Consider the following 22033-nt stretch of genomic DNA (forward strand, 5'->3'; position numbering starts at 1 on the left):
CTGCCATTTCTGGAGTGAAATAGCTGCTCGCATAAAGCTGCCCTTTGTTTTCCTTGTTGACCTCTTGCAGATTTTTCCACTCTGCCTTCACTTTTTTCCTTCCCCCTTCTGATTTCATTAAAAGAGTAGCTTTCATTTTTGTTTTGGGAGGTGTGTTTCCATGTGCACTCATGTGCTGGCCCTTTTGTGCTGCTTTCACATCATACTCAATAAAAGCAGAAAACTTACAGGGAACAAGACCTGAGACCTCTAAGTCCTGTCCAACCCTGTGACATTGTCCTGCTCATTACACTGAGTGTAATGTCAGACTGCAAGGAAAAGCATTCTGGAAGAGCATACAGATAGAATTTTGTCATATTACGACTATGCTTCCACCCCCTCTACTCATTTTGGAGCTTATCAATTGGCCAATAAGAAATAGCCAGGTAACAACTAATTTAAGAAAAATAAAAAATAGTCTAATGGTAAGACTGGAATTGACAATGGGAAAACAGGAAAGACTAAGATAGCCTGTAAAGATTAATTTATAATAACGATTTTTAATTTATAACTGAAGTATCAGAAAGCTGTTCTGAAACATCTTTTTGGCAGGCATGTTTTATTTATTCTCCAGCATAACATGTGGTGCTAGGATGTGTTAGTAATCTTTTCTTAAAGACTTGTCATGAAATACACAAAGTAATTGAATTATGTGTATATAAGACTATTACATGTGATCCCTTATCTTATACAATCTGTTCCAGGGTGTTCCAAAGTTCTGCCAAAGTCAAATCCTGAAATGCTTCTTGGTAGGAATTTTCCACGGTTGTGGTAAGATGAGAAGAATGTACCTCTGCGCAGGTGCAGCCTGATATACCAGCCAACTCAGACCCACAGAGGAGTGATGCCACAAGAAGCCTGTTCATCCTTTTTTTTCATTAATATTTTTGTCTGCTCCCTTTGATAGGCAATGTAGCCTCTGTGGATCACAGCAGCCAGGGTCAGGTCTCCCCGCAGCTTTCCCTGTTTGCAGACATGAAAATCCATTTCTCAAGTGAGCTGGAGGTGGACCTCTTAAGGTGAGCGGTGGCGGCGGTGTGTGTGGGGGCACTGCCATCGTTAGGATGCTGAGACCATGGCAGGAGCGAGCTGGGGGCAGCAGCCGCCGGGGCAGCACCCACGTGTGAAGAAGCTGCTGTTGCTCGATCCTTCTCTCGCTGGTGCATCTCGCTGCTGGCCCCTCCTAAGCCCTGGGGAGATGCGTAATGCCATTGTGCAAGCAGCGGGCGAGCCGGCAGAAGAGATGAGAGGAGCCTGGTGGAGTAAGTTGCCGGGGAACGGGGGCTGTGTTGGGCCCAAGAATTATCTTAGTAATAAACCTGCTCACAAGAAGAAATGGGAGCAGGAGAGCTGCCAGTTAATAAAAAAGACTCATAGCAGAAAATATTGGGGCTGAGCATCAGAAGCCTGACAGGCAGAGTCACAGTGCATTGTGGCGTTGCCCAATTTTATGTACAAGATGATTTCTGTGCCAAAGGTGGGGCTTTCATATTGCTCTGCCGTGCTGTGCTTGCCTGCCAGGGCATTGCTAGGTGTGCTGCTGCTGCTGAGCCCGCAGCATCGCCCTGTGGATGCAGGCAGGCTGAGACGGGAGCAGATGCTGGGCTGATCCTGCAGAAGTGCCTTGGGCTGCGCAGCTCATCCCTGTGCCTCCTGCCTGTGCCAGTGCAATGGTTCCTGTGGGGACGTGGCAGAGCACCCAGGGAGCTGAGCCTGGTTAAACACAAGCCCTCGCTCCTCCCCTTCGATCCGTCCTGGCCGGTGGGAGCTGGTGGAGCCAGGCTGGGGCTGGCAGCAGCCGGGGATGGTTACAAGTACAGGGGTGTGTGGCTCACCTGCCACTGCTCTGGGCTGGACAAAGCTGAGCCACCTCCAGTCTGGAAACCTGGATGTCATTCTCTCATAACACCTGAGATGAAAAGCCCTGCTTAGCCTGTATAGATGTCCAGCTGGCAGGTTCCAGGAGATTGCAGCAGTGCCTTTACAAAGGTACATTTCATCTTTAGCTGTTACCACACTTAGGCCAATGTGTCCATGGATTGAGTGGACTGCAACAAAACACTGCTTAAATAATATGAAGAGACTAATGTTGCCCTAAAGAAGACATTGGCATGTGTTAACATGTGGGGGTGAAGCCAAACAAAAAACACCAAAAGCAAAAAGCCACAGTTCTCAGAAATTACCACCCTTGGTGCTGAAGAAGCCAATCTCCAGTGCCTGGCACTCTGACAACTGCTACTGCACCCCTCAGTCATTTGAGGTCTGTTCCTTGTGCTAACAGGAAAATCAGAGCGTACCCTCCAGACTGCTCTGCAGCAAGTCATGGGCACAGTCTGTAGAGTTTCTTGAACATCTGTCCCCATGAAGGTTTTCCCAGCCTGTGTCCTCATCTCTGCTGACAATGCTGACTAAAGATTGCCTTGCCAAGGACTCATAACCTCACCCACTGTGTCTCAGGGGCCAAGACTGCCCTTGCCACTTCAGGGCTGCATGCTGGTCCCTGGGGATGCTCCATTAGGAGGGAGTTACTGATTGTACCCTGGCATCTCCACACATTCTTGGAGCACGCTCCTCATCCAGGGTGGTGGCAGACCTGTGCCTTTGGTTGGTCTGAACTATCTTTCCCTACCACAGTATAACAGAGTGTGCAGCTCACCAAACACCCAGTTGTCATTTTAACAGTTTATGATATTCTGGAGATGAAGCAGAAATCATAGTAATTGCTGCTGCTTTATCTCAAAATGTGATTTGCTTTTGGGAAGTTGTTATTCATACTCTGGTTGCAAAAGCAAATGGTGGTCAATCCTTACCTGCAATGAGCTGACATGTCCCTAAATACCACAGTCAGGAGAAATAGTGAAGCTCACTAAGATGTTTAAAGGTAGGAAAGAGTATTTGGTCACAAACAGATGCATAGTCCCAGACTTACTTACGTTAAAAAACTCTGTAATGTTTTTTTTTCTCTCTTATGGGCAAATATTTTACTGTAATTTAACAACAACCACATGAAATTCACTTCCTTATATTGAAAAAAAAAGACAAGAAAAATAGGATTAAATATCTCAGTTTATCTTTCCGCATAGGTCACATGGCCAAAGTTGATTGTAAAATGTTGAAATACTAGTTTGAGGTGTAGCCGTGCCAAGTGTTGTACATTTCCGTGTTCTCCCTCCCCTCCTATTGCTCACAAAGATGTCACAGAAAGACAAGGAAGTTCATTTTCTCAGGAGGCAGATTTTTTTTTTGGTGTAAATTTGAAGTACCAGTTATTATGTATAAATGTAATCCTTTTAGGCCTTGCTGCTGTCCTAGTCTCAAATCCAAAAGGAACAGCCTGAAAAAACTTGTACAAAAGCCAAAGTGTATAACGAAGTCACTTCATCTGAGTGTGTCTCAAAACCTCACATGAGCTGCAAGTAGGAGGCCCAGAAAAGTGAGGTGAGACCCTTGTGCACCATGTAGCCTTTTGTGGAAAGAGCAGCGCAGGTCCCTGTGTTTTTGGGGTGTCTACAGACCCAGGCAGGGGGCTCAGGCTGAACCTGGAGAGCATCTGCCTGACTGGACGCTGAGGAGACTGGGGGTTTGAATCAGCATTTGGGAATTTGGTTCCTAAGGGTCATGGGTGTAAAGGAGTTTGTAACACAGAGACAGTACAGTGCCATATAAGACTTGATTTTTCTTCTCAGCTACAAATTACAGCAGACTTCCTGACTTCTTTTTCCATAAGCAGCAGCTAATGTTCACTATGGTGGAAGCAGCTTCAGCACTTCAGTGCTCTGCCAATCTCTCTTTAGCTGCCCCACTGCTGCTTGGATGTCAGCATTGCAGCTGTTGACTAGGATTGTGTCTCTCTGTGTCCTGCACAAAGGCTGGTAAGCCAAGGGATCCATCTACTGGAGTGAAACCAAGCTTTAAGGAAATACTTAGCTTATCCATGTGGCCAGAAAGCCTTCTGCAAGGGATAGCATCTGAAAAGTCAAAGACTTGAGAAACTAAGGATGCCCTGTGCATGGCCACTGCATGCATTACAACTTTAGTAAGTAATCCCTTGTCATTACATGCCCTTTGGAGTAAAACATGTTGGTCCATAACCTATGGATTTGTTACAGGAGTAAGAACTGCTTATTGTAGTTATTGCTTCAAAGATTTGGAACAAAGGACCTGATTAAGGGTAGGCTGTTTTGCCTCTGACTGATTTAAGTGCATTTTTCTTTCTGCTGGTTAGCTTGAGGTCACTTCTGTGGGTTGTGTAGGCTGTTTACAGGGTTTATTTCATGCTTCATGAAGATCTTTTGGCTTACCTGTGGCTTCCTACTTCCCACCAGTGCACAGATTGCAGGCAGTGGTTGAGGTAACGATGAGCTTCTGTGACATTGCAAAAACATGCAAGGATGGGCTCAAAGTGCAACCTGGCTGGTAAAAATAATGCGTATATGTTTGGAAAGGGGTGAAAAAAAAAAAAAAAAGAACAAAAGCATGTTTTTCTTCACAGTAAAAGTATGATGGTGTCAGCCAAAACATGAAAAGTCACCCAGCTTCCTTCAGGGCAGCCACCACCCTGCAAGCCAGCTGCATGCAGAAGCACAGGAACCCTGACCCACAGAAGTCAGGGTGGGCACCAGGTTTGTGATGGCGTGTCTCCAAATGCCCTGGGGAAGGGTGGCTGTGAGGAGCCCTGGTCAGAGGAGGTGGAGCCCCAGGACCCACCGTGGGGCATAGTTTTTTAACTTTGCCACTGCGCGACAAAGGTTTTTTCAACTTTCACAGTCTGTTAGATGGAGATGTCTGACTGACACAGCCTGTTTAGACAAAGAGACAAAGACACCTGACACTATATTGGGAAGACACAGGCATTTGGTACATGTGGGACAAAGCTGAGCACACTTGATCATTTTTCCCTGTAAAGTTTTCTGATGCAGGCAGTCCTTAATTGGTCACCTCCCACATGCAGGATTTACAGTTTTGCCTGAGTGAGGCCTGTGAGACAGAACTTCTGTCTTCTTTGATTAGGAACCAAGCGAACTCCAGTTCTTGTCTTCTGTCTGGAGATAAAAAATCTGATCTAATTCATCAGCTTGACAGAAAATATTTCATGTGGAAGTACTTGTACAGTTCCAAATTTCTAAAACTATCTGTTGTCTCTTTCCTCTTTGGTGGCTTGAACAATCATAATGGCATGGCACAGCCTGTCTTTCTGCCAAAAGGGAGGGACTTGGTGCCACAAAACTACTTTTTTTTTAATTCCCTAGCTTGCAGCTTTTCCCTGCAACACCATCCCGACCATTTTGCTGCCAGGCAGGACTTGGCTCTAAAACTCAGTCAAGTGTGATTCAGCATTTAATTGGCACACTGGAGCATAAAACCTGAATATTGCTGGCTTTTAGGTGCACAGCAGAGGTAGTTTCTCTTGTTACAGTGTAGGTCTTGGGTTTATTTATTTTACAGGTCAGCATGATGGGCCAGTTTTGCAGCTGATTGGCATCCAGGGAGCAGAGAGTCCTGTAAGTGCTAAGGACTCATTCTGACCAGAAATGTTAGGAGTGTAACACCAGCTACAGAGAAGGAGGTGAAATACTGCATCTATTTTTTTGTATGTATGAAAAATGCATTTTACATATACTCTGAGTGTTTTATAGATGAATGTTGCCATATTAGAGTGGTGCACTTGAATTTCTTCTAAATCTGTTCATTTAATAGTTGTATCACAGTTGTGCTACTGAATGGTGTTTCCAGAAGAAAGCTAAAGCTGGTTTTTAGCATGGTTTTTAGGATGATACCAGCCAAGGAAGAGCACATCTGTTCTTCAAGACCATGAAGAAAGACATTAAAAAAAGGGAATGGTATAGCCTTGATCCCAGCATTTTGAGTTGTCACAGTGCCCAAGGCCTCAGCAGAGCTCCTGACATTCCCAAGGCAGCAAGGTCATCTTGAAAGCACAATTGCATTTCTCTGGCATTGTTTATGTTAATATCCTGAGAATGACTTGCATATTTCAACCTTATGATGAGTTAATAATTAATTAAGATCTTACAAAACTGAAGACAGAAACCAGCAGTCTAGAAAAATAAAGAAATAATCTTGTAAAGTATATGTTTAGAAGAAGTTGTGTAGATTAATTTTAATCTTGGGTAGCTTGGGTAAAGGGAAAAAAGAAAGAGCAGAAACATTTCAACGTGGCACAGGTAATCTCATTTGGAAAACATTGCTTTTTGTGAAGGTCATGCCTCATGTTTAAACTTCTATAAAGGCCTGTTATTTGCTGGTAGTTTCTTTCTCATCCAAGTGAATTATTGAATCATTAAGGTTGGAAAATACCTTTGAAATAATTGAATCCTCCTAACCTAGCACCGCCATGTTCACTAGTAAACCATGTCCCCAGGTGCCACACCCATATACTTTGTTAACACTACCAGGGAATGGTGCTAGGTCAGCCTTTCCAATGCTTGACCACCCTTTCAGTGAAGACATTTTTCCTAATATCCAATCTAAATCTCAATTGGCACATCTTCAAACCATTCCCTTTGTCCTCTCACTTGTTACGTGGGAGAAAAGAACAACCCCCACCTGGTTACAATCTCCTTTCAGGCAGCTGTAGAGAGTGATCAGGTCTCCTGTGAGCCTCCCTTTCTCCGGGCTGAAGCCCCCAGCTCCCTCAGCTGCTCCCCACAAGCCTTGTGCTCCACACCCTTCCCCTGCTCCATTGCCCTTCTCTGGACACGCTCCAGCCCCTCAGTGTCCTTCCTGTGTGAGGGGTCCAGAACTGGACACAGGATTTGAGATGTGTCAGCATTGGGTACTGGGGGAACAATCATTGCCCAGGTCCTGCTGGCCACACTGTTTCTGATGTGGGTCAGGATGCCATTGGCCTTCTTGGCCACCTTTTCCACTGGGCCACATTTCAGCTATGCCACCCCAGCCTCTAGCACTGCCTGGGGTTGTTGTAACCCAAGTGCAGGACCTGGCACTTGGCATGTTGAACCCCACAGCACTGGCCTTGGCCCATTGATCCTGCCTGTCCAGATTCTCCTGCAGCATCTTCCTTCCCACCAGCAGATTAACACTCCCACCCAGTGTGGTGTCATCTGTGAACTGACTGATCTGCACTCAATCCCCTTGTTCAGCATCAACAAAGGTCATAAACAAAAACATTTAACAGGATTGGCCCTGGTGCTGAGCCCTGGAGAGCGCTGCTCTTGACTGGCAGTCAGCTGGATGTAAATCCATCCATGGATGTAACTCTGGGCTTGGCCATTCAGACAGTTTTTTACCTAGTGAATGGTAAGCTCCTTCATGCCATGGGAAGCCAAATATCTCCAGGAGAATTATTTCTCCAGGCAGTGTCAAAGGCTTTACTAAAATAAAGTTAGAGAACTTCCACAGCCTTTGCCTCACCAACTAAGTGGGTCACTCCTGATAATTCCCTGGTTTCTCCTTCACTTCTTCTTGTAGATATTTGTCAGATTTGATATCTTCCAGCAACTGAGACCTCTCTGGTTAGCCAGGACTAGTGCCTCAGACAGTGCCTTCTCTACAGACTTGATATTAGCAGCAAATTTTCTCCAGCTGTATTTACACCAAGGAAATAGCCAGAAAGTCTGGAGCACTGCAAATGAGGTGCAGCTTATCTTTCTGTGTGTTTGAAGCATGGAACATGCTGAAATGAAAAAGATTAACCAGTTCCCAGTGCTCCTGCCTGGCAGTGAGGACATACAAGAGAGATACAGGAATTTGTGCACTGGGCCACTGGGTAGATGGAAAGCACAGAGAGATGTTAGCTCCAGCTCCATCCACATCTAGGCACTGACTCTAAACTGCGTGCAAGGGGAGATTTAGGTTGTACAGAGGATGCTGGAAGAATGGAGAGATGCCCAGTATGCATGCTGGGAAGGTCACTGTCCTCTGCAGGTGATGGGACAGAGGAGTCAGTGGGACAGTTCATCTACCCTCCCTGCAGGAGCCTGTAGAGATACTGGCTGCAGTGCTCTGCTCCCCTCCCGCCCTGAACACCCTTTTCCCAGCTTGGAGGGGAGCACAGCCTTGGCAGAGTGGGATGTTGTAATGAAGTAACAGTCTCTGTTTTTAAAGAATGCTTTATTCACTATATCCTAGAAATATACCATAAGTGGAGCAAGAACTAAATAAACTCGGAGACTTCTGACAATACAGAGAAGAGAGATACAATAAAATATCTAAAATATCAGCTCTTTTGAGAATAAGGCACACTAGCTTTGTTTTTTTTTTCTATATATACTTTTTTTCTTAGAATAGTTTGTTCTTAACCTAAAGATGTTCACATTTCAAGTTATTAGACTTACCTCAGTAGTAGTGTACATGAAATAGTTTAGAAGTAAATGTCAAGACAGGCATGGGCAGGAGGCTCAGCATGACCTGGTTGCCTGCATGCCTGGGTCCTGCCTCCATCTCTGGGTACTGGCTGCTACCACCCTGGCACAGGCAGCACCCACTGCTGGCTGGGGACACCTCATGGTTTTCCCTCACTGGCTCCTTTCTCTTCCTGCCATCTCTGTGAGTGACAGTTCCTTGTCCTGTTGACAGGGAGAGGATAAGTGGGAAGGGAGTCATCACCTTTCCTCTTTTCTCTGGGGGTCAGCCATGGTGTTGGGCTGGAAGTGGGCCAGCAAGAGGCCCAGACCACTGGACTGCCTTTTCCTGGCCCCAGGGGTGTCAGTGCACGGCCCAAGGACCCACGCTGGTGTTTAGTGTTGAGCCATGTAAGACCTTAGACTGGAGGACTGGAGGAGGCAGTGCTGGACTCTGGCTGAGCTCTTGCCCCTCAGGCTTTGCCCAGATCTCCTCCTCTCTCGCCCTACACAAGGGCAGGACCTTGGGGCTGAGGTCTGGGTGTGCTTTCAGATGTGCAGGTACAGACAATAAAAGTTTCCTGGAAAGGGGCGTGGAGGTGCAGAGTCCAACCTAATGGGTAACCTCACAGTGCTTTTGCTAATGGTTGACACGGTCAAGAGGAGCTCAGCTTGTCTGAGCAAGAGCACCTAAAATACAACAGCTCAATTTTGAGGCAAGCAAAAGCAGAGTATTAAGAAGGTCACTGAACTGAGTTTGATGCAGTCTGGAAGTGGTTCAGTAGTCAAAATATGGCCAATGTGAAACCCCTTTGGTATGTACTTATACCTCAAAAAGTAAAGCAACATTATTTACTGACTCTCTGCTTCTCACCTTTTGTCACCAGACGTGTTTGTAGAGCTGATGCACTTCATACAAAGGGCAAGATATTTTTTACCATTTTACTCTATTTTACATTCACTGCACTACTATATAAAAGCCTTTAAACAGGCCACAAAACACTTCAAGAATATAATTACTTCTTAATAAAACAAACTTTTTTATAACATTGAAATAAAAGGTTTTTGTTTTGTGGCAAACCACATACTGTGTATATTTGCAACATAAAATGACTTTTAAAATGTATATTAAAAGATATTTACAAGCTCTATGTCTTAAAATCATTGGGTCTAATCACTCCCACCCTTGATGTGCATGTATAACTCCAGCTGTGGAGAAGGGGAATTAAGAGTGGAAGGGAAGCTGGGAGGGAGGCTAGCCCTGTTTTACTAATTCCAGTATCACTACCACCCCTAGTACCTTTGAAATTTCACATGGAACATGATGGAACAATGAGAAAATAAGGCTGCACATCCTCTTGGTGAGAGCGTGGCTACTCTTGCTAACAGCAACATATGTTCTCAGTCACTATATATACTTCAAAGAATAAAATGAAGAGCATTGAGAAAAAGCCTTGGCTTTATACTGGATGAAGATCTAAGTCAAGACACCTCACGTGAAACATCACCTACTCGTTTCTGTACATGCTGCAACTACAAGTAACTTCAATAAATAGAAAATCCAGTTGCTAAGGAAAACTTGGACCCTTTCTTTCGCTAAAAACAAGCCTGCAAATCACACTGTGAAGAGGTATGTGTGAGGAGGCTTTTTTTCTTTTCTCTTTCTTTCAAACAGGCAATATTAGTTACTTGTGATTTCAAATGAGAATGAGCGGATTGTATTAATGCCAGCAAAAAATGCAGAGGTCTTGCACATTTTTCAAATTGCACTTTCCAGTATAATTTTTAAATAAGGTATTTGTTGTTTTCTTCTTAAAAAACAAAACAAAACAAAACACTAAGGTATGTATTCTTTAAATATTGAATATACTCTTCAAAATATATTGTTAAAACTTTCCCTAGCTGCTCAGGTGTGCTTTTTAATATATAGCTGATATATTATTAAAGGCACTACAAAATAGACATCTCTGGAGTGCAGAAATTACTAAAAAATAACCTTCATACCACAAATATATTGAAAATATAACTGCTAAAAAAAAAAAGACCCTATGCAACCCTACTGCAGTGCATATAAATGCATGTCAGTGGTGGGCTGGATGCACCGAGGTCCTTTGGAAATGTATGAATACAGGCGTGTTAAGTTTTTAAAAATAGCCTAAAAACGTTAGTGAAAACTTCAAGCATAGAAAATATTTCAAACATGTTTTTCTATGACATTCTTCACTTTCTGCATTGTTTTACCGAGCCCAAATGTTTACTCTTTCGCAGACAGTTCTTTCTTCATAAATAGTAAAGTGTTCCTTCAGTGGGTGTTTCTCCACCACCCTCCTCTGCCGACAGTTTCAGTACGTCTGGTAGACGTCGTGGATGGGCACCTGGATGGTGGCGGCTGGGAATGCCGGGGGGATGTAGCCAGCGTATCCTCCGTAGGCAGCGGCGGCAGCGGCGGCGTTCTTCTGTAGCGTGGCTATTGTTGCTGTGGCCGCAGCAGGCGCCGCAAATGGCACATAACTTGTCCCGTAAATCCCGGCGGCAGGGATCCGCTGCATGTTGGGAGTCATGGTGTACACCGGTGTGATGGGGCGACCCTGGAAGGAAAGGGTCAGACCTCAAAAAAAGTACTTTGTTGTGACATCCCACTTCCATGCCCCGAATGGGAAATCCCCTAGAAGGGAAGGAGGTAATGGAGTGGGTAGGCAATACCCTGTTGGCTGAGAGTTATGTTATCATGGGAGGCTGTTCCCCCTCACAATGTGGGTCTCCCACAGTGGGGAAAGCAATGGCCCAATGTGCAGATGTCTATGTCAGGTCAGATGAACTTCAGGGCTCTTGGGCACTGTGACATCATCAAGAGCATGTCCTGAATGGAAGCAGGACAAGAGACTAGGCTTTCCCCCCACACTGGGCATGCATAGCAGGATTTATGGGAAGCAGGATTTCTGTGCTGAGCTCACCTGGAAGGGAGGAGGTGTTGAGACAGCTGGTATTACAGCTGCAGCTGCGGCTGCTGCGGCAGCTGCTGCACTGGCTGGGTCCTGCTGGACAGCTATAGGGTTGATGATGTGCTCAACAGTGTGGATTTTGCCATCTTCCATCATCTTGGCTGGCGGTGCGGCCTGAAACATGGAGTACTGGGCACCAATGGCAGGGATGGCCACTAGGAGAGACCAGACATATCAGATACGTCGGGAGAGAGTTTCCAGGACCTCTTGTCAAAGAGCTCTCCCTCCCAGCTGCGCCAACTCTCCAGCAGAGATCCTGTGATGCTCTTAACAGGGGAGGTAGCCTTTTGTGCAGACAGGGGACCTGGGGCACCTCTTCCCTCTCCATGCATGGAAGCACCATAGCTGATGCACAGTGACAGGCTCAGTGCTGTTTGGTCCAGCATTTTCCCCCATGCTCCTGCCATGAGTATCCTAGGGCCAGAGTTCTCCTGAGGACTGGGAGCTGTGACCCAGATTTACACAACTCCTTCTGAAAACTGCTGTCCTTCCCTCTGGCCTGGAGTGTGGCCTGAACACAAGTGGTAAGAGTGTGTAATATCCCTGCTGTAGCTGTTGACACCAAGGGATATGTAGTTGCCATAGGAAGAGCTGCTCCAGAACAGAAAGTTGTGGTTTGTACTGCAGAAGTTACAGGCAGCAACGGGTCTGCTTTACATGCCATCCATTGGCCAATCCTGTGAAATATCAGTTCTTTTACCAGCATTTCTCAGGACTAGCTTGCCTAAATATGTTTTATCCCATCTGTCTGCTACAGGATCAATCTACATAATGCCATTAAAAAAACCACCAAATTCTTTTTAGGGAATTCTCCCTCATGCTAAGATGATATAATTAGACAATATGATATAAATAGAGCCATGGTCTCTCAGACAAAGGGAGAACAGTCTGTTCAGAATAATGGTGTTCAGGATGGTGAGTTTGTACATGGTCAAAATGGAGCTTCAAGGCTTGCTTAGGGAAGAAACATTCTTTGCTGAACATTCCCAGTAATCACAATACTTGCATGTGGCCTGACAAGGTGCACTTGTACCTCAGAAAAAGCAGCTGTATAAAAAGCAGTGTGGCCAGCAGGCTGAGGGAGGTGATTCTGCCCCTTCTATTCTGCTCAGGTGAGACTCCACCTGGAGTGCTGTGGCCAGTTCTGGGGCCCCAATACAAGAAGGAAGTGAACCTGTTGGAGCAGGTTCAGAGGATGTTAAACAAGATGTTAAACAAGTCTGTTAGGTCAGACTGAGAGATTTTGGGTTCAGCCTGGAGAAAAGATGCCTCAGGGATAAAGACCTCCACTGGAGCTTTTCAGCACTTAAAGGGAGCCTATAAGAAAGACTTTATGGTAAGACCTGTAGTGATAGGACAAGGGGTAGCAGTTTCAAACTGAAAAAGGGCTGGGCATAAGAAAGGAATACTCTGTAATGAAGGTGATAAGACACTGTAATGGTTGTCCAGAAAAGTTTTGTGTGCCTCATTATTGGAAGTTCAGGTTGGATGGGCCTTAGAGAAATCTCATTTAGTTTAGGACATCTCTGCCTATGTCAGGGGCATTGGATTAGAAGGGATCTTTAAGGTCCCTTACAACAGAAACCATTCTATGATGCTATGATTTCCATCATTGCCTCATATTGCACACCTCAACATTCAGCTTGCAAGATTTTTAGCAGTAAGGTTATTCAAAAGGAAAACAAGATAATCAACAAATAATGGATGATGGACTAAGAGGTGATGTTGACACTTATGGGAGGTGCAGCCACTAAGCCAGGAATGAAGTCTAATATGTACACAGGTTTATTTCTGTGCAATGAAACTTTGCAGTGTTAAAGTGCACAGTTATTCTGGTGGTAGGAGGTGACAGAAAGCAGTACTCTTGCTCTGATCCTGGAGACTTCAACAAGGGAGCTGATCAGATATCTTTCAGGCAGAGATGTGTCCTTCACCAGTGGACTACCACTGTTTCCTCAAGCAGAGACCCCCCAACTCCTGAGGTTTTCCAGTTCTCTTTTTACACCAAGTCCACCTGGTCAAGTCAAACCAGTTTTATCTCTGGTTTAAATTATCCTGGAGAATTTCTCACCAAGGCAAAGAGCTCACATGCTCTATTCTGCAATAACTTCTGGCAGAAAAACAGTAGCAGGCATCTGGGCAATGGGGGTGACCTCCCAGGACTATTCCAACTATTTGCAAAGAAATGAGCTTTAAGGTTGGTCTAAACAATAGGCAGGAAACTTTGCAGTCAGTGCATTTCTATTCCTCTGTTCTGGTAACATGCTTCCAAAGTCATACCCTCTTAAATAACAGAGGTAACTCTTGTGTGTGGTACCTCTTATTAGATCAGCTGATCTGACTGGGGAAAACAGACCAGGTGCTTCTGTGCTCAGAGGCTGTGCTGGAACCATATGATAGGTGAAAGTCTGATAAAAAAACATGAATCTCAACATGCTTCAAATGTAGAAATATTTTGACTTGAGCTTCAAGCTTTTGTTTTTCAGTCAAATGAAATATAGACACTACTAATAAGCATTCATTTCCAAGCTCACTTTTCAAGCATCCTTTAGTAATACCTGGAATTCCTAAAGTATCTTTGCAAACATACATAGCAGTAATATTTTCTGGTGGCGAGTGGGTAGTTTTCTCAGGAAGTCTGATCTTTCTTCAACTTTAATCTTAACAGCCTTCCTTTGTGTCTAGACTTCTGACATTGTCTCATCCAGCTGTTATGAAGAACTCTTCACAGACTTCATTAGATGCAAGCTGTAATTTTCACTGACATAAATGAAACATGTTTTGGGAAACCATAGAAGTGCTATTATCAAGCAATGCTTACATCCTGCCATTACAGTTTACTTGGAAAGAGAAATGGAGAGAAGACATCAGGACTTCTGCAAGAGAGCTGGTCCCCATCCCCTTCAAGGACCTTCTTCCTCAGGCTATTTTTTCAAATAAAAATCTTTCCAAACAGGATCTTGAAGCATTGCAGAACTTCAGCTTTCCTCTTCCTCACTTGGGAATGGCAAGGGCTGGGTACTCAGCTGACAAAGCAGCAGAAGGGGGCAACCCTGCTCCAGCCCTTGGACTGGCACATCAGAGCCCAGCAGAGATGAGAGCACTCCTGTAGGCACTGCACAGCTGCAATGATGGATCCTGAGGGATCCCTGTCTTGCTCCTTCCCCGCACCACTGATGGAGATGGAGGAGCTTGCCTCAGCCAGGGACTTTCCTGCAATGGGAAAGCCCCAGATCCCTTTCTCAGCCTTGTACCACTGGAGCAAGACAGACTAAACAGGGGAGGGCTCCAGCCTGGCTGGAAATCGAGGATAGGAATCTCCCAGGTGAAATTAGCATTGAAGACATTAAAAGAGAGGAAGATTGCCCTTAGTCACCATGTTCTGGTTTACACTACTAGAAGGAGAGGAAAGTCTGCTTCCTCCTAAACAAATGCAAACGGGGAGAGGAGGAGAGGGAGTTGCTTTAGTCCTTTTAACTTTGGCCTGAAGAATTCCCAGAACTCTTCTCCCAGAATAACTATCCTGCTGTGTACCTCTTGTGTGAAGAATATCTGGCCAAGCCCAGGAGGCACTCAGCACAAGGGAGCCATCCATCCCCATTGCTGTGGTTGCAGTCATGGACTGCCCTGGAAGGGTCTTCCCATGCTTTAGACAGGGCTTGGAGTGGGGGCCTGCCCACCACCCCTGCTTTCCTCCCCTCCTTACACATACTAACCTGCACCAGGCTTAATGGCCACTGGGTTGACTGCAGGTAACTCCAAGTTGGGAACCAGTTCAAATCCTTTCTCTTGCTGTTTTCCTTTGCCTTCATGGTACCTGCTGTAGATTCCACGGCCGGCGGAGTATCCCCCCAGGTAGGAGCCCCTGGGACCCGGAGCTCTGTTGCCAGCTGCACCTCGCCCTCTGCCTCGTATGCTGCCTGCTTATGATAACAACACAGAAGATGGTGAATAATGGAGAGTGACAGTCCTGTGGGGAGCATGAGTGACCCCAGACTGAAATCTGGAGGCTTGCACTTAGAAATGTGGCTGCTTAAGTCAGCATGATTGAGTCTTAGCGACCCTGCTTAGGAAAACAAGAAGTGCCTAAGAAGCATCCAGAAATTCTATGCTTGTTTAGCTTTTGATGTTTGTGAGTATATATTAACTGCTCATTTATATTGGTGCAACAACTGTGGCAAGTGTTACAGGTTCAATGCAGTCAGCAGAGAGTGAGGGGATCCTCTGGCTGATTTCTGTGCATTAGGAACAGCTTCTGCTTTCAGCTGTCCTCCAGAGGAGATCCAGCTTGTCAACTGGCTGCAATGGGACACTGCTGAAATGGCACAAGATCACATCTGTCCTTTAAACAACTTTGTCCCACAACCTTATATTTTTGCTTATGTTGTTTAATGGTTTTCTCTGCTATTTTATTAGGGGCATATAACCAATTTCCAAAAATATTGCCTTTGTTCATCTTAATGATTGTGTTATGACAGTACTTTGAACACTGCAGTATTGATGTACTTTATGATGGCCTAAATGAATATTTAGACTGTTACTCAACTCTGTCATAGTTCATTGCAAGTGCAAATCTGGAAATTGAGAAGAAGCTGAAATACTTGAATGACTAGGGTTAAAAATACTTCTTGGTTTGTGTGGGTGTTTTAAGAATATATTTATGCTAAATTGCCTCTTTTATGGATATACACATCAAATGTCAGGAAACTCTAATTCCTGCAAGTACAGGATAATTGTAATTATAATACCAGTTATAGCTGTTAGGTTTTTTTTAGGAATAAGTGATTTTTGGTTAATTTTTAATGACTGTAGCTTATAACTAATTTTTCACTCACATGATTCCTTCTGCTTGTAGTTCTCAAATGACTTTTTGAAGGACAGCATTGCTGTCATTTTAATGTGGAAGGTAAATGACACCTAGAGAGCTCCTAACTAAGGCTTTCCCTAACCTCCTTCCCTGTGGATAGCTCACCATACCCATGCCTCCAGAGCACTCTGTCATAGGATCCAGATCTTTGAAAGGAGACATCAGAAGATGTAATCCTTAAACTTGCTCAGACTTAGTACATCACTCACAAAACCCAGATGCCTCTGTTCCCCATCCCATGCTTGGTCTTTACCTATTCTTAACCATATATTTGATACCTTTCTCATACTATCTTGTACATTTGCAATTATTTATAGATAAATACAGTTTGTGTAGTCATAAACTAAAGTAAGACACAACAGAAATATGACAAAAAGGCCTATACAAGAGTATTAAGAAAAAATTGCATGGTACTTGCTGACCTTTGGCTGAGGCAGACCTCTGGCATCAGCCTAAGATCAAGCCTGCCCACCACATCCCCTAATTGTGTTTACTAACCTTTCACAAAGTAATCTCTGTTGGGACCGATCAAGGCATTGTATGGATATCCATAGTATGCTAGTGTGTATGGATCACAAGAGTAAACATAGTTAGGTTGCTGAGTTACTTCGGAGGTTGCTGCAGCCCCTCCTTTTGCTGCTTTCTGGTAGCGAGTGTATTGCTCCTTGTCTACTGGCTTGGCCAAAGTAACCTCCAGGCACGAGCCCTCTAGTTCAACACCATTAAGGTTGTTCATGGCATGAATGGCATCTTCCCTGGTTGTAAAGTGCACAAAGGCGTAATCACGTATTTTTTTCACTCGCTCTACACAGCCAGGGTTAAACTGACCAAACACCTTTTTAATGGTGTCCTCTGTGGTCTCAATCATTAAATTCCTCACATATAAGATTTTAACAGTCTCCATGACATCTTCATCCACATCTATCTCTGGTTCTGCCCAGTCAACAGCAATTTGATGTCCCCACAGTTGGATCCTTCCAGGCATGAGTTTTCTCCTGGCCATGGCTGCTGCTCGATGGCTCTCATACTCCACAAAGGCAAAGCCTCTATTCTTCATCTTGTCTGCAGCACTGGCATACACGATGACATCCAGCACGCCTTCTGTCACCTTGGCAATCTCTTCCAGGATCTCCTCTCTCTTCTTCATCTTTGGAATGCCCCCGATGAAGAGCCGGCAGTTGTCCACACTGCAGCACACACCCAGCAGCCTGCCAGGGCGGATTTCATAGTTGTTCAGCTCCCTGACAGCACGCTTTGCCTCGTGCTTCTGTGTGTACATCACGAAGGCGTATCCACGGTTCTTCCCATCGAAGTCCATCATCAAGCGCATCTCGTAGATGCGGCCGACAGACTCGAAGACAGGGACGAGCTCGTCTTCGTAGACATCGCGGGGGATTTTGCCCACAAAGACTTCACAGCCACGAGGAGGGTGCAGGCCCTCCCAGCCGGGAGGAGGGCCTCCATACTTGCGTTGCCCGTTCTCTTGGATCATACTGTATCCAGTGCGGGCCATGAGGGCCAGCAGAGCTGCCTCGTTGGGCGCCCCAGCAACACCTTCAGGGACTTTTGTGGTGGCCACATTAGTGGAATCATTGCTCATCCTTGCAGTGGAATCCTCAGCGGTCATGGTGTCAAACTCATTCACAGCGTGATAAAACCTGGGCAAACGAAGAAGGAGGACACTCGTTAAAAGCTATTAGCTACCATGAGAATTCCACCTCACTCTTTCATTTTCCTGTAGCTGTTCTGCAAGTTTGTTTTACAAACTGGGACTAAGGCTGCAGAAAAACAGAGGAACAAGTCACATCAGCCTGAAGAGTGATACTGCAGGGACAGCGCATCCTGGACTTAGGCAAAGCTCCTCTTTGAATGCTCCTCACTTTGAAAGTTCCTCACTTGCCCACACATCCCAGGCATCAAGAGCTGCTGTCACAGGACACCAAAGGCACATGAATAATGCCACCAAGTACCTCAAAATCCTAAAACCTTTGAGACCCTTGTCTTCTCTTTGAAATGGTAGGAAGGAAATGACACAGAATTGGGAGAGAGAAGATATTGACAGGAAGCCAGAGGTACCCACCTACAGAGCCTTCTCCTCCCTCTCAGTCACACATCAATTAATCCATTTACTCCTGAATGGCCAAAGCACCAGGTGCCATATTCTACGGTGAAAGGTGGCAAATGCATGAGAAGCACCAGACAGTTTCCATTTGACAACAACTCCTTGCTCCCCTAGACCTCTGCAGTAACCATCAAATAAGAAATAATACATACACTTTAGCAGCGGGGGTGGGGGACTATTCTTGTTCTTTTGTGCAAAGAGTGATCTGACAAGCTTCTGGGTTGCCTACTACTTGTGTTACAATGCCTGATGTGTTTGTCTCTTCCATTATTACAGCAGGACTTGACAGAAGCTGAAGAGAATATCTCCTTTATGAGAGGCTGTGCTTTAAACCAAGCACAGTACTGCAAGCTAGCAAGAGGAAGGCAAATCTCAGAAACCTTATTCTTCATTTGAACACAGGCAGAGAGCAGGAAATGACCATGCTAATAACCAAAACTGCAAGACAGTGGGCTTTCTTTCTGAGCACAATTAAATAAGATGCCTTGGACTCTGAGAGTAGTTAGTTCATTGACTTTTAAAGCTGCAATGGTCCCTCAGACAATTTAATACAAGTGATTGTATATGACATGGACCATTACATTTTAGTGTTATTTACACATTAGGTGCTATATCATTTATGAGAGTAAATTGTATCTTCCACAAGGACCTTGGCTTTAAGGAACCAGAGAGCTATGAACCCTGCCACATGCCTGTATGACTTGTTTGCTAACCACTCCATCATACAAGCAAGCGTGCAGCATTTCTCATGAGAATTTGTCTGGCTTTTGCTTCCAGATAGTATTAGATAGACTAGAGAGTCTTTCAAGACCTCTGCTTATGCTTTGTAGTGATATTCAAGTTGTTTGTTTTTTCTTAATAAAAAAGGATGAAGCTTCAGTGACATTTATTTATTCTATACAGTTTTCTTATTCAGTGAGACACAGGTTTCCCTGTGTCCCATAATTGCATTGGTGACCACCAAGGAACATCTTTCATTAGTGCAACAAGCCCAAGTCCACAAAAATATTGGCACAAATTTTAGGCACCAAAGTCTGATTTGTATGGTTCACAAAATCTATTAAATCTTAATAACCTCAGCACCTCAGATTTGTGCTGCTCTATACAGAGAAATGTTTCTGTGTGAGCCAGGGCAAACACTGTTGAGCCTGGTTCATCTCTTAAATGCATTTTTTGCATTTTGGGATTGGGAAACCAGACCTCTGAGCTTTGGTCTGTGGTAGGACCTGATTCTGCATGTGTTTTTGGGCCATGAGTGTTGTATGATGATGCTTCTGAACCATTTTAATTTAAAAATATAGAGAGCAGAGGAGAAGATAAGGAAAGTGGAGGGCAGCAACAGTGATGCTGATGCTCAAGCAATACTTTAGTAAACAGAATTCCTTTGAAACCAGGTCCGTCATGGATAGCTTGTTGAAATTCTGTTGATACACATTTCCCTCAGATTCTAATATTATCCTTTAACAGTTAGATTTTAATCTTATTCCTGGAAATTATTTGAAATAATTTATAAAGTTAAGGCAGAGTAAAACAGCTTCATTTTTCACTTGACAATTTGCTCCTAGAAGTGTAACTTCACCTTTCTTGGAATAAAAGCAAAGGTAGCTATACAAACACTTTGGTGGGAAATAATCATTACCTTTACATGGGCCACTGTTGGCAAGTCAAGGACTTATCACCCCAAGTTTGGCTAAGTTTAAAAATTACCAATTCCATTCAAACCACCTGTTTTAGGTCAACTTACAAAATAACTCTCTATATCCCTGTTACCTGCAGGGCTCTGTGTCTGGGGCTTTAGTCTGGAAAGCTACAGATGGTCACTGGGTTTGTGGAGTGAGGGGAGATGAAACAGAATCTCCCCTGACCCCCAGAAGCCAGTTGGTAATTCAATGGCCATGCAGGAGTTTTTGCATGTTCTCCAGCACTTTGTGTTGGACCAGCAAGATTATTTCTCATATTGCAAGTTGTACATGAAGCTGCTTCTAAGTGCTGCTGGCCATCTTTGCTGCAGACACTGCCACACACCATTAGTGATAGTGCATAAGTAAAAATTCCATGTGAACCTGAGAAGCATTTATACTTTTGTAATTTATTTTGAATCAAGATTCATGATCAAATGTGGTTTGGGTTTTTTTTCCCTGCACACCTACATAGAACTGGGTTTCATAAGTAAGTACTAAGAAAGATATAGAGCCCATATAGCCCTAATTTTTGCAACTAAATACACACTTAACAACTTGTTCATTGCCATGTTATACAATCAATACCCTGACTAAGTTCATACAATCAACACCTTGATGAATGTTACCAGAACATATATCATCAGTGGTCATTAGTAGCTTGATGAGAAAATGCACAGGCTGTCAGGTCTGAGAGCTCTTCTCCCTGCTGTTACTGCCTTTCAAATGGGCTACCAGCACAATTTAACCCTTTTCAGACTTAAATGCAATCCCTCTCAAGAAAACAATTTTTGAAAATGCCAGTTTCCGAAGTGTTCAAACCTGCTTGTGCAATTTTTAAGTCAACAGTAAACTTGTCATACAAACCTGCTACCCTGTGTTGCAGGCCTACACAAGGCAAGGGCTGGTAATATGGGTCTAGTGGCCTTAATAAAGCCAAACTGATTTCCAGCATCCAATACATGAGATTAATGTTAGAAAAGTCAAAAATATAATCTCCATTAAAATGAAGTGTCTCGTTACACACAAAATATTTTTAACAAGAAAGGTTGTGTTTTGGAGATAGCTAAGTTTTAAATGACTCATTATCAGGACTGAAACAAGTCCTTGGCTTCTTTCTAGAAAAAAATAAATCCTGCTTGATTGTTCACACCATGTTAGATGGATGCTAACATCCAAAACATGCCTACCCAGGAGCGAGGCTCACAAGCCCCTCAGTTCAGCATCTCTGTTCCAAGGATTCTTCCTTGCACAGGTGAACCCAGACATACATGTTTTACTGAAACTATTCAAATTTCACTTTACCTTGCTTATGAAACTCCTCTGCTGCCAATAGGAAAGGGTGTAAATAGTTGTTGCCTTAAACATGAATTACCTTCTTTTTAAAGGTACTTTTTTCCCCAGGGCAAAGGCAGCTTGGGGCCCCATCAAGACAGTAATGCCCAAAGTCCACATATGAATTTATCCCTGGGTTAGTCCAGCACTGGGCAGTGCCCTGTGAAGTTAGGCTGACACGTTCTCCTCTGTTGATCCTAGTATGGTCAAACAGGCTTTTACAAACACAGGGACACAGCCAGTGTCCTTGTGGCAGTAACTGTGTGTCCCCTTCACTCATGTGCTCTTATAAAATGAGGTTGTTTATGTCTGGACTTAATCAATCCCTCCAGTTTTGTGTTACATGGATTTAGTGGCATCATCTGTGGGAGACACAACTGCCGGCAGTCACAAAGCCTGGGAACGGGTGCCAACACCACCACAGGCAACAGGAGAGACCAGGGACATGTGCTGTCTCTGAAAACTGTACAGGGGAGGGATGGGGACACCTGTGCCCCACCTGCAGACCCTGCAGACTGTACAAACACCCACTGAACTGACAGGGCGTGTCCTCATGGACTCTGCACAGCTACTGCTTCCTTCTAGAAACTGCCACAGTTTTGCATTTTAAACCACAGATGGAAAGACAGTTGCTGAAATTTTAAACACACCCAGAGGCTGGCAGAGGA

The 22033-nt window shown here is 44.4% G+C and overlaps 1 protein-coding gene across 8 annotated transcripts in view; it reads right to left on the minus strand.

Annotated features, from left to right (window-relative positions):
* Window positions 1-8111: 8111 nt before the first annotated feature.
* The window catches only part of RBM47 (RNA binding motif protein 47), a 76293-nt gene continuing 62371 nt past the window's right edge, over window positions 8112-22033 (minus strand). For 6 of the 8 annotated variants that reach the window (XM_085577809.1, XM_085577810.1, XM_085577804.1 and 3 more), the window contains 4 exons: window positions 16728-17887; window positions 15079-15285; window positions 11315-11517; window positions 8112-10948 (listed from right to left, as the gene is read on the minus strand). In XM_085577809.1, coding sequence (XP_085433935.1) covers window positions 10703-10948; window positions 11315-11517; window positions 15079-15285; window positions 16728-17856 — 1785 coding nt within the window. In that variant the 5' untranslated portion in view covers window positions 17857-17887 and the 3' untranslated portion in view covers window positions 8112-10702. The remainder of the gene's footprint in view (window positions 10949-11314; window positions 11518-15078; window positions 15286-16727; window positions 17888-22033) is intronic. The other 2 variants (XM_085577805.1, XM_085577811.1) reach the window with 1 other exon arrangement.

The sequence above is a fragment of the Lonchura striata genome, chromosome 4, assembly GCF_050655825.1.
Source record: "Lonchura striata isolate lonStrDom1 chromosome 4, ASM5065582v1, whole genome shotgun sequence".
Classification (NCBI taxonomy): Eukaryota; Metazoa; Chordata; class Aves; order Passeriformes; family Estrildidae; genus Lonchura; species Lonchura striata.